Raw genomic sequence first — 12,999 nt, 5'->3', positions numbered from 1 at the left:
CTCTCTCTCTCCCCCCCCTCCTTTTCCTTCTCCCTCTCCCTCTCCCTCTGTGTTTCTTTCACTATAAATTTCTTTATAAACCTGAAAGGGTTTATAAAAGTCATCTATCCCAACTTATTCATTTTACAAATGAGAAAACTCAGAAAAATTGTCATTGTCCTATGATTACATAGCTAGCAATTATAACAAGTATTATTAAGGATAATAACTGATACTTTTATAATACTTTAAGGTTTATAAAGCATGTTAGCTCTATTTTCATCTACTGAACTTAAATTCAGGTCTTTTGATTCTCAGGTGCAGCACTCTATGCCCAGTGCTGTGCTGCTCCTTAGACTGGTCTGATCCTGGGGTCCACATGTTTTGCCTTCAAGAATCCAAGAACTCAGTACCCTCTGATAAGGCATCAGAAGAAAACATTTTCTCTCTTAAATTATAATAAAAATAATTCAGAAATCAGAACTCAGGGTTAGGAGACTGATTTGTTTATGATCACACCTCATAATCATCTGAAGCTGAAATCAACTGTACAGAAGTAATTAGTTATAAGGTTTTTGACCAGATGAAATTTTTTTACCATTAATTTTTTTTTTCAGCGGGGGTGGGTGGGATGTTCCTAAATCTGTGGTTTGATTGAGAGACGGGACTCTCAGTGAGGAAACTCTTTTACCAAAGTAATATTTGCAATCTAAAATCTTAGAAAGTCATCTGGGTACACCAAGAAGGTTAAGGGACTTGCCCAAGGTTATTCAAACTATGTTTCTGAAATTGATTTGAATAAAGATATTCCTAGCTCTGAAACTAGCTCTCTATCTACCATGCCACACTGCTTTTCTTTTTTTTCCCAGTAAATACTTACATGTTTTGGAAAACAGTCTAAAACCCTGCTGGGGATAGAGTGAGGGGTGGAAAATGTGTATTAAAATATTACCATAATGTATAAAAGATGGTCAGAATGATTGTTTGCCATATGTTTTCATAGCTGACATCATGTTGTGTATTTACCTATACTACTGTAGACTTGTTTCCAAATGTCAGACCTGAAAGACTTGGCATAAATTGTATTTGATTATACTGTATTTTCTTATGTGTGGAATTCATGCATAGTTAAGAGGAGAAATGCTTTTGTTGCTCATTTTCCCCATTCCCCCTACTCTGTCAGTTACTCTCTTTCAAAGGAAAATAAATCAATTCTTACTTCTAAAGGCACAGTTCAAAGTACATTTTCCCAGTTAAGTGAAATAGAAACAATAAAATTCTGTCTGTTCACTCTAGAAAGAAGGCAGGCTAAATGTATTAATGGTTTCTATTGCTCAGGGCAGCTGTGCAACTCTTGTTAGACTGTCTGTACCCAAATAACACTTTCTTTCCAAGCCCAACTAGATTATGGAGGCAACTACCAGAGATGCCTCTTTTCTTTCTTTCTTTTTTTTTTCTTTTCAACTTGAGAATAAGCCTACCTCTTTGATTTATTGTTACTTTCCCCATGGCTCCATAAAACCACAGGCCCGGAAGGAGTCTCCCTTAGGTCTCGTAGTCTATTCCTTTGTCTCCACATTGAAAGAGAAAGGGAATAAAAGAAAATAAATTGCCATTTCATTAGGGTAAAAGAGTCAGGACTCTTAAAGCATAATCTTGAATATAGTTGTATTCATGTCTAAATATTATGAAGACAAAAACATGGGGTAGTGGATTGATCCACTCCTCAGATACATATTGGCTGAGTGACCCCAGGTAAGTTACTTTATCTCAGTGCTCTTCAGCAGCTCTCTGAGGCTTTAGGTTACTGACGAGCTTCCTGATCTGTCTTGGTGGAGCTAGTTTCTCCATAAGTCCAGAAGAAAATCTCAGAAACCCGATACTGGTAATGAAAAAAACAAAACAAAGAGTTGTAGAAATCATCAGAGAGGTGATCATTCCATATTAATCAATATTTGTCATCCTGTGGTGTTTTTAGATTGTCTTTGTTCAATCCAATAAGTAATGTGCTAAGTTAGAATATGAAAAGGAAAAATGGGAACTATCCCTGACCCTCCAGCAGCTTAATTTCATCCACTAACTCCAGACCTTTCTAAGAGGAGTAAAGAGGAGAAATGACTTTCTTAAGGTCATACAGAAAAACTGTATGACCAGGATCCAAGGACTGTCCTCAGTATAACTCCAAATCCAATGCTCTTTTTACTGTGCCACAAAACATTGTTCTTCAAATGATTGAAAAATAAGACCAATAAGGAAAGAATTTGTGGAGATGATGATGTTCAGGCTGGGACAGGCAAGTCTTTTCACTAAAAGCCTCTGATAATATGATGAAATCTTCCACAGAAGATGTTGACCTGCTAGTCTTCATCTCTAATGAGGATAAAGATATGGTCAAAATTACTTATATTGTAGCTTCATGGAATTGTGTTCTGTTGAAAGGATACTTTTCTTTCTATGGATAGTCTTAAAAATTAGAATGGGTTAATTAAAGAAAATTGGGGAGTCTTTCTCTGGTAGTTTTCAAATTGAAAATAGCTCTTTGCCTGGTTGACATAGCTTACATGATCCTTCCTGAAAGAACAGATGACCTTTCAAGATAGCAGTAATTGTTTTAAGAGCCCAGAAAAAGTTACACTATGTTCTTTCTTACCATCATGTTTTAGTAACTTGTACCCATCATTTTCCACATTAAATTCTCTTAACCCACAAACCAAATCCTTTTTGCTGCAATTTAAGCCCTTTCATCTCCTTTAATAAAAATGGACCAAGAATTGGCCTCCTTATTTATTTTAAATATGTTCTCTTCCCCAAGGAAAATATTTCCAGTTTCTTTTCAATTTATTTTCCTAGGGTTTTAGTCATTTTTGTTGTTCTCATCTGGAGAAGTCCTTTTTTTTTTCTTTTTTGCCATTTAAGCTAATTTAATTATAAGTTCCATAAAAATTAGAAATCACACTTTAAATATCACTTTGTCATCTTTAGCCCGATACAGTGCTTTCTACATAGAAGGTGCTTAATGAATGTATTTTGAATGAATGAACATTAAACACTACTTTTTCAAATGTCCAAGAATCCTTAGGGATTCTGGATTGAGTTGTTTGTATCATCTGTCTTTGGCTTTGTACAGAGGAGGACTTCCACATGGTGGATGGAAGCCTTCCTTCATTTCATCCCCTGCCACATGGCTATGGGTGATGTTTGAGAACATGGCCTCTGTAGCCCTTTGTCAGTTGTTTTATATACACTGTTCTTCTGCCCAGGATGTCTGAGGCATTGTAGTTGATTGATAACTCCCAGGTATAATCATTCCTGAAAGGGAGTCTGTGTATCTCTCTAGGATGGTATTGATCTTCTCAAAAATAGTTGAACTACCAAAATAAAGACACCTGTGATAAACTGCATGTCTTTCACTCAGCTAAAGGAATTAATAGTAAATTATCAGCAGGGATCTTGTCTGCCTTTAGTTTCAGAACATTACATTCCTAGTGATTTCACTGTGTTCATTCCTTAAGTAAATTCTGAAACCTCTTTGAGGTCTATTAACTCCTTACCCAGCTAGAAGCCACATGACCTTGTCCTTGTCCTTCTCCCTAGGTGACTGAGGAGGAACAGAGTGCCAACCACACTGTGATGATCCAGGAGACCCTTCAGCAGGCTTCAGTGGAGCTGGCAGAGCAGCACCACTTGGTCGTGTCTTCTGATGATGTGGAAGGCATCGAGACAGTGACTGTCTACACGCAAGGCAGGGAGGCCTCTGAGTTCATCGTTTATGTGCAGGAGGCTTTGCAGCCGGTTGAAGAACAGACTGTGGAGCATTCAGCTCAGGACATGTAGAGAACTGGACAGCTAGGGCCAACTGAGTCTTGGTTTTACAGAGAAGAAAGCCTAGAGAGGTGACAAGCCAACAGCTACATCACAGTGCCTCTAGTATGTGTCCCTGGTGGATGTAGATACAGAAAATTGTGGAGCACTTGCAAAAATTTTCCAATTCCTCATTCCATCCTGCACCAGCATTTCTTACATGGTACTATTAATAGCTAGTCTGACTGTTGATGAATTACTGATCTATTTGGCTGTCTGGGCAGCTACTCACCCCTCTTCTTCCCAGCCTTGTATAACTTGCTTCTAGAAACACTTTTGCACAGTACCCATCTCTCCTCCATGCTACAAAAAAAAAAAAAAAAAAAAAAAAAGAAAGAAAATGCCCATTTTTGCTGTTATATGTATTTTAAGAGGAAACTTTCAACCCTAGTCAGCCCCTGCCCTAAATTTTCCAATAAATCCTCAGCCAGAGGGTAGATCCCTGTATGATACACCCATTTTCTCTCCAGAATTATCAAAGAGAAGATTCTCCTGTGGAAGGTAAATCACAATATTAAGACAAAGTGGCCTTATGAACAGAAGATGATTTTTGAAGAGCCTCAATGAGAGGAAGAGAGAATGGGGTGAGGGAGGAAATAGATTCTATCTTTTTACTTCCTATTTTATCTGTAAAGTTTCAGTCCAGTTCAACCAGATAGGACATTTTTACCAAGTAAACAGAGCACAGAGCAGAATTAGTCAACCTTTCACACCTACAAATGTTTTTCCATTTCTTCTTGGAATGATTTTGCTTCTTCCCCCTTTCTCCCTTCTCCTTTTAAATGCACCTTTTGGGCCACTGGCTAGTAGCAGCAGTGGTTGTGGAAAGAGTGAGTTAGGAAGGGAAAATAAATGGATAAATACCTATCTTGATACTTTCCTGTTTCTCATTTAAAATCATGGTTTTTTCAATTTTGTATTTTATGATCCCAGAGTCTTAGATTTTAGCATCAAATGCAAATGATACCTGTCCATTTCCCAGATACTTGAAAAGCAAATCTTTTATTCCCATTAATATAATTCAGCTTTATTGGGAATTTTTAGGTTCATAATTTTCCCTTCTAGTTCCTTGTACCCAGTACATTATTTGCTACCTCCAGAGGAATGAAAATGCACCTTTAATATTTTATTTGAAAACAACAATAAAGTGACCATACAAAGACTTTGTTATGCCTTATTACTTAATCAGAATTCAAATCCAGATATTCAGATTCAAATCCAGATATGATTTATAGGTTTGTCAGTTGGAACATCAAAGCAAAATTAGGAACATTACAAGTCAAGTAAGGAAAATGAAGTCTATGGTATAATGGAAAGAGCATCTAATTTTGAATAAAGAGGCCTAGGTTCAAATACTGACTCTTCTACTGAATACAATCTTGCTCAAAGATATTTTTCAGTTTCTTCAACTATTAAATGATTGATTTTGAATTTATGATTTTTAAGGCACCTTCTGGCCCTAGATCTTCTGATCATAAATGAATGTGTCAGAGTTGTACAGCTAGTAAGTCCTGGTGCCAAATCTCAAAACCAGATCTTACAGTTCCTAGTCCATTGTCCTTTTTATTTTAGTTTCACCTGAAGATCACAGGTAGAAAAACACATTAAATTGGACAAATGGGAGATAATCTAGAAGTTAGCTAACCCAACACTTAAAATGAGGATATTGTACAAGGTTCAGGGACTTCAAGTGATGTCCAAATTCTAGAATACTATGACTTTTTTTCTCATTCAATTCAATAATACCTACTATTCATTCTTCCATTTTGTAGTAATAATAGCTCATGTTTATGTAGTTGTATATAGTTTATTAAAAACTCTAAAATTGTAGAACAAGCATCTAGTAGTAAAGAGTATTAGGCTTGGAGTTAGGATTATCTGGGCTCAAATTCTACTCTGATATTTTTTAGGTGTGTGACCCATGGCAAGTTACTTAATTTATCCTTTAGCTATATCTACTGTAGTGATAAATGGGTGGCCATCTATTTTGATGGAACCTAAAGTTCTCAACATTAGATATCGTAGATCCTTCATGTATCAGGATATTGTATATATATCTATTTCCCCTTCAACCCGACAACAATATTGGTAGGTAGTACAAACATTATTACTGCTATTTTAATGATTCAGTAAATGAGACTTGGCAAAGTAGGGCCACATTCCATGGAAGAGTTGTACCTGTGTGTCAGTCTCCTGGTATAAATCCTAGCAATGGCTTTGCTATATAGCTTGCTAATATTAGCTCTTAGGCAGGTGGAGATGGGGCCAATGCTTGAAATGGCTTGTCAGAAGGATGCCTAATATCAGGGGTTTTTTTTCAGTGTTATGATTAGTTTTTTGAATTGTCTTTCTCTTCTCTTTTTTCATTTTGTAAACCCTTAATTTCTGTGTATTGGCTCCAAGGCAGAAGAGTGGTAAGGGTAGGCAATGGGAGTCAAGTGACTTGCCCAGGGTCACACAGCTGGGAAGTGTCTGAGGGCAGACTTTAACCTAGGGCCTTCTGTCTCTAGGCCTGACTCTCAATCTACTGAGCTACCCAGCTGCCCCCTCTTTTTTCATTTTAACAAAAGTTCTTTGCTGTAACACATGGAGAGGGAAGGAAAAAACACAGTGAAGTCCAACATATGTCAAGACGAAGGAACAATAAAAATGTTTTTTTCTTTTTGTAAAGAAAAAAAATTTACCAAAAAGATAGGGTAATTCTGAAGGGGAAAAGTGACAAAAGTAGCATTGGAGTCCAAGAAAATACTACTCCCAAAATCAGTCTAGCCAAAATAAAAGGGCATTTGGAGTTTCAAGCACTCATGGACGTAGCCAGACATGGATACCACTCCTCCCCATGAACGCTGTCTATCCTTCCTAAAGAAAACACCTTGGTATAGCACATTTTTTCCCTACTCTATTATTAACATTTATATTACTCAATAGGTGAGAATAATGTTTGTCTATAAAGTCTATAAAGAGCCTTTCCAAGCATTGTGACTTGCACAAAATTCTAAGAAAAAGCTCTTCCTTGTTCTGTGAAAATGTGATGACTTAAAATATATTGCATGAGAACTGGCTTAGTTAGGTTCAAAGAGAATTGCTTAGGGTAATATTGCAGATGCAAGAAATCTTGCATTACATGCCGTAAGGCTGATCATTAGGTAATTAGTTTGGGGACCACCAAGACTCATAAAACAGACAAATAGAAAAATACCCTCATCTTGTGTTGCTCCTTTTCCTTTTTTTTTTCCCAAACATTTATTAATATTCATTTTTAACATGGTTACATGATTCATGCTCCTCCTTTCCCCTTCGCCCCCCACACCCCCCCCCCACCCATGGCCGATGCACATTTCCACTAGTTTTGTCATGTGTCCTTGATTATTACCTCTTAATGCTCTCTTCCTCTTCTTCTTATAATAGTATTTGTCCCCTCTCCCTCCCATGCCCTCTTTGTGTGTAATAGAATATCCTATTTTCTTATTCACTCAAGTTTCTCTTCGTGTCCCCTGCTATTCACCCCCTCTTTCCCATCCCCCATGTCATCTTAGATTATTTAGTGTTCCACCCTCACCCTGTGAATTATTCTTCTGATTACTATAATAGTGAATATTATAATAGTGAATAGAGTTCACTACAGAGAATTATACATAACATTTCTCTACATAGGAATACAGATAATTAGATTTCACTGAGGCCCTTAAAAAGGCAAATTTAAAAATTATAAGTTGATTTTTAGTATTTCTAATTTAGTTTCCATCTGGGAATTTTTAATTTGCTCGCTTTCTAGTTTTTTGAGTTACATGCCCAATTCATTAATCTCTGCCCTCCTTAATTTGTTAATATATGCACTCAAGGATATAAATTTCCCCCTGAGTACTGCCTTGGCTGCATCCCACATAGTTTGGTAGGATGTCTCATCATTGTCATTTTCTTCAATGAAATTGTTGATTGTTTCTATGATTCCTTCTTTGACAAATTGGTTTTGAAGAATCATATTATTTAATTTCCAATTAGTTTTTGATTTTCCTATCCAGGTGCCCTTACTAATTATTATTGCATTATGATCTGAGAAGGTTACATTTATTATTTCTGCTCTTTTGCATTTGTTTGCAATGATTCTATGCCCTATAACATGGTCAATCTTTGTGAATGTGCCATGTGCAGCTGAAAAGAAGGTGTATTCCTTTTTGTCCCTATTTATTTTTCTCCACATATCAACTAAATCTAATTTTTCTAGGACTTCATTCACCTCTCTTACCTCTTTCTTATTTATTTTTCGGTTTGATTTATCTAGATCTGACAGAGGAATATTTAGATCTCCCACTAGTATGGTTTTACTATCTATTTCCTTCTTGAGCTCTGCCAGTTTCTCCTTTATGAATTTGGGTGCTATGCCACTTGGTGCATACATATTGAGCAGTGTTATTTCCTCATTGTTTATACTGCCTTTAATCAGGATGTAATGACCTTCCCTGTCTTTTTTAATCATATCTATTTTTACTTTGGCTTTGTCAGAAATCATAATAGCCACTCCTGCCTTCTTTTTCTCATTTGACACCCAAAAGATTTTGCTCAAACCCTGAACCTTAAACTTGTGTATGTCCACCCACCTCATATGTGTTTCTTGTAAACAACATATGGTGGGATTTTGTTTTCTAATCCACTCTGCTATTTGCTTCCGTTTTATGAGAGAGTTCATCTCATTCACATTCAGAGTTATAATCATCAGTTGTGCATTTGCTGACATTTTCGTATCCTCTCCTATTCCTACTCCCTTTTTCTTTATACTTTTTCCTTTTAAATCAGTGGTTTGCTATTGAGCCGCTATCCCTTATCCCCTCCCTTGATTAACTTCCCTTTCTACCCCCTCCCTTATTTTTCCCCCTCTTTTTGTTTTTAAAGGCCTTATGAATTCCCTCCCTCTTTCCCATCCCCCATGTCATCTTAGATTATTTAGTGTTCCACCCTCACCCTGTGAATTATTCTTCTGATTACTATAATAGTGAATATTATAATAGTGAATAGAGTTCACTACAGAGAATTATACATAACATTTATCTACATAGGAATACAGATAATTAGATTTCACTGAGGCCCTTAAAAAGGCAAATTTAAAAATTATAAGTTTTCTTTCTTTCCCCTCTGTATCTTATTTACCTTTTCATGTTTCTCTCGATTTTTGTGGTTGGATATCAAACTTTCCATTTAGCCCTGGTCTTTTCTGTGCAAATACCTGGAATTCTTCAATTTTGTTGAATGCTCATACTTTCCCCTGGAAATATATAGTCAATTTTGATGGGTAGTTGATCCGTGGTTGCAGGCCCAGCTCTCTTGCCTTTCTGGATATCGTATTCCAAGCCTTGCGATCTTTTAGCGTGGAGGCTGCCAGATCCTGTGTGATCCTGATTGGTACTCCTTGATATTTGAATTGTTTCTTTCTGGCTTCTTGTAAGATTTTTTCTTTTGCTTGGAAACTCTTGAATTTGGCAATTATATTTCTGGGTGTTTTCTTTTCTTGATCGAATGTCGCAGGTGTTCTATGAATCCTTTCAATGTCTATATTGCCCTCTTGTTGTAGGACTTCAGGGCAATTTTGCTGAATTATTTCTGTTAGTATGAGTCCAGGTTTCTATTAATTTCTGGTTTTTCTGGAAGACCAATTATTCTCAAATTGTCTCTTCTAGACTGGTTTTCTTGGTCTGTCACTCTCTCATTGAGATATTTCATGTTTCCTTCTATTTTTTCAGTCTTTTGACTTTGTTTTATTTGTTCTTGTTGTCTTGAGAGATCATTACCTTCTACTTGCTCAATTCTAGCCTTTAGGGATTGGTTTTCGGCTATAATCTTTTGGTTTTCGCCTATGATCTTTTGATTTTCGGCTATAATCTTCTGGTTTTCAGCCATAATCTTCTGGTATTCCTTTTCAATCTGGTCATTTCTGGTGTTCAGTTTGCTTATCAGTTCATTTGGTTTCTGAGCCTCACTTTCCAATTGCAAGATTCTACCTTTTAAACAGTTATTTTCTTGCCAGATCTCTTCCATTTTCCTCAAAATCTCAGTTTTGAACTCTTCCATAGCTTGTGAGGAGTTTTCCTTATTTGAGGAGGGTCCGGATGCATCTTGGCTGGAATATTAATGAATCACATAGTAGTATCACTCAACTGTAACCCCTGGTATTTTCTCTTGCTCTTTGTACAATTAAGATACTCTGAAAACTTCAAAGGCCTTTTTATTTTTTCTGATGCATTAAAATTCACAGATGATTATAAAAACATTATCTTGGTATTTAAAAATGAATGAACTGGTTTTTAAAGGAACAGTGTCTTCACAAAGTCCTTGTTTACTTTTAAACTTAGATTTTAGGGACCACAGTGGAAAGAGCACCAGGCCTAAAGTCAGGAAGATGTAAGATCAAATCTGACTTTGTATTCTTACTGGCAATGTGACCCTAAGCAAGTTACTTAACCCTGTTTCTCTTTTTTCTCATCTGTAAAATAAGTTGGAGAAAGAAAATGACAAACTACTATAGTATTTTTGTCAAGAAAACCCCAAATGGGATCACATGACTGGAACGCCAACAATAATATTCATTCAACAAACATTTATTAATCATGTATTGTATACAGAACATATTGCTAGGCAATGGGGAAGATGCAAAGCTTTTGTTAAGATACAATCCTTTTCTCCATATGGATAAATATGGTACACAACACTCTATATGAGATATTTGTTAAAGAAATAAATTGAAAGTGTTGTGTGAGGTCTGAAGGGAAAGGTACATAACCAGTGATAAATGCTGAAAGGCTTCATGGGAGGCTTGCTATTTGACCTAGAAGTCAAAGGATAAATACGAATTTAACAGATAAAGATTACTTCAAGTCACCAGGACAAACAAACTGTAAATATAACTCATATGTATATATATATATATATATATGATAATTCATATATATCCTATGTATCATAGGATAACTCCTATATATAAAGCTAAAGGAGACTATAGAAACTATCCAGTACAATTCCCTTATTTTATAACTGAAGAAACTGACTTGTTCAAGGGCTCACAACCAGTTGTCAAACAAAGCAGGATCCTGGGATGCTAAGAGTTGTTCAATGTGATTAACAATCCACTTGTCGTTGTTTTGTAAAAATTGGGAGAGGTACCCCAAGACTGGGGAAGAGCCAATGACCCAAAAGGGAAGAGAGTAGAGTCCTAAATGATAAACACATAAACTTAAATTTGGTTTTTGGAAAAATACCAAAAATTAGTCCTTGGGCATAGGAAGAATCCATATAGATGGCTCCCCCAAGAATGTATTATGCCAGGTAAACCCAGGAAGAGAGACCAGGCAAATGATCATGGCAAAGACTGATTCCCTCTGAAGAGGTGTGGCATTTCCCTCTACACCTATTTTTATTTACTTCTTTACTGCCAGAAATGATCATTATTTCCTTCTCATTCCTACCTTAATTTCAGATTGATTGAGGAGCTTCTTTACACTTTCTAATGGAGTAAAACTTTATGCTTAAATCAAAATTTAAACGATTTGAACCTTCTATAAAATTTGATGATCATTCCTAATTTTGTACCCTTTAGCATCTGTGTATTGGTCATTCTAAGTGTGAACCACTCAAGGTTGTCTGTGATTTATAAGTCATCTTGAATGAAACCACTCAAATCCCCAAAGAGGAAACATTTTACATCACACTGTCTGGGTAGCTGCCTTTACCTCTCATAATTTCATCAAGTGGTCTGGGGTGAGTCAGTTCACTAAGATGATGAATAATCTTGAAATAATGATGTAAAGATTGGTTGAAAAACTATTTAGCTTTAAGGAGAAAAGATTTGGGGGTGGAATAGGTCACATGATACAGGTCTTAAAGTTTTCAGAAGGCCATCATTTGGAAGAGGATTGACTTATTTTATGTCACTCTTGAATAATAATAGTATTTATGTCACACTTTAAGGTTTGCCAAGTGTTTTACAAATATTATCAAATTTTATTCTCATAATAATCCTAGGAGGTCAATGCTATTATAATCCCCATTTTTAAAATGAGGAAACAAGTAGATGAGATTTATCCAGGACCACACAGCTATTGTGTCTACGAGTAGATCTGAACTCAAGACTTCATTAGAAAATGAGTTTCTTAAGAGCAGAGAATTTTGTTTAAAAATGTTTTTCTTGGCTTTTTTTGTATCCCCACTGGCTAACACAGAATCTGGCAGACAGGAGACACATAAATTCTTGTTGACTTGATTTTTGTTACTAGCAAAAAAGTGGAAGGGAAACAGGAACCCATCAATCAAGGAATGCCAATGTGGTATACAACAGTAATGTGATATTTATTGTTTCATAAGAAATAATAATATAAAGGACTAGAAAAAACTCAGAAAGACTAGTATAAACTAATGTATCACAAAGTAGAACCAGAATGATTTTACATAACAACCACAATAATATAAAAGAAAACTCAACTTAGAGATCAATACCCAGTTTCCACTCATGGCTTCAGAAAATCAGTGGAAAAGTTTTCCTTCTTCCTCTTGGCATAGAAGTAGTAGACTTTGCATATGAAATGGGGCAAATGCTTTTAGATATGGCCAATGTGTTGATTTGTTTTGTTTGTGCATATTTGTTGTGGGAAGAGCCAAGGTTCTATTGGATAAGGTTAGAAACGGCAACAGTATAAAAAAAGCATCAATAAAAGTTTTTTTTTTTTTTTTTTTTAAAGCAGAGAGTACTTCCAGCAGTGGTTAAGCAAGACCCGCATACAACAACTTAGTAAGCAGTATTTAAAGACAAATTTATTAAAGTTTAGGAGGACTTTACTTAGCTGTCCATAGTCCATTCCTAGTTCGAGTCTTGTGACTTATAAAAATAGCTCCTAAGGATGCAGAGGTAGCCTATGTCCTGTATGAATCGATATCAGATGTGAGAAGAAAATCCAATTTGCCTTAAATGCCATTGTCAGATTATTTCTCTCATGCCTAGAGGTTCCATTATTAAAGACTGAAACTTGGAAGTTTAAAAACTTACAAGGACTTTGTGAAAATCTTATTGATGCTTCTAAGTTCAATTGGGCTGAGTGAACATTTATTAAATACGCACTATGTGTATGGTACCATAGTAGGCCCTGGGTTTCAAAGATGTATTGCAAGTTCTACTTT

General features: G+C 35.9%; 1 protein-coding gene across 1 annotated transcript in view; it reads left to right on the top strand.

Annotated features, from left to right (window-relative positions):
• The window catches only part of ZFAT (zinc finger and AT-hook domain containing), a 315,315-nt gene extending 310,315 nt beyond the window's left edge, over positions 1 to 5,000 (top strand). Inside the window, exon 16 of the mRNA XM_044669247.1 lies at positions 3,574 to 5,000. Within this exon, the coding sequence (XP_044525182.1) occupies positions 3,574 to 3,813 (240 nt within the window). The 3' untranslated portion in view covers positions 3,814 to 5,000. The remainder of the gene's footprint in view (positions 1 to 3,573) is intronic.
• Positions 5,001 to 12,999: the final 7,999 nt, after the last annotated feature.

This window comes from Gracilinanus agilis, chromosome 1 (assembly GCF_016433145.1).
Source record: "Gracilinanus agilis isolate LMUSP501 chromosome 1, AgileGrace, whole genome shotgun sequence".
In the NCBI taxonomy this organism is placed as follows: Eukaryota; Metazoa; Chordata; class Mammalia; order Didelphimorphia; family Didelphidae; genus Gracilinanus; species Gracilinanus agilis.
The sequence above is the reverse complement of the archived record's forward strand: the minus strand, read 5'-3'. Positions and strand labels throughout refer to the sequence as shown.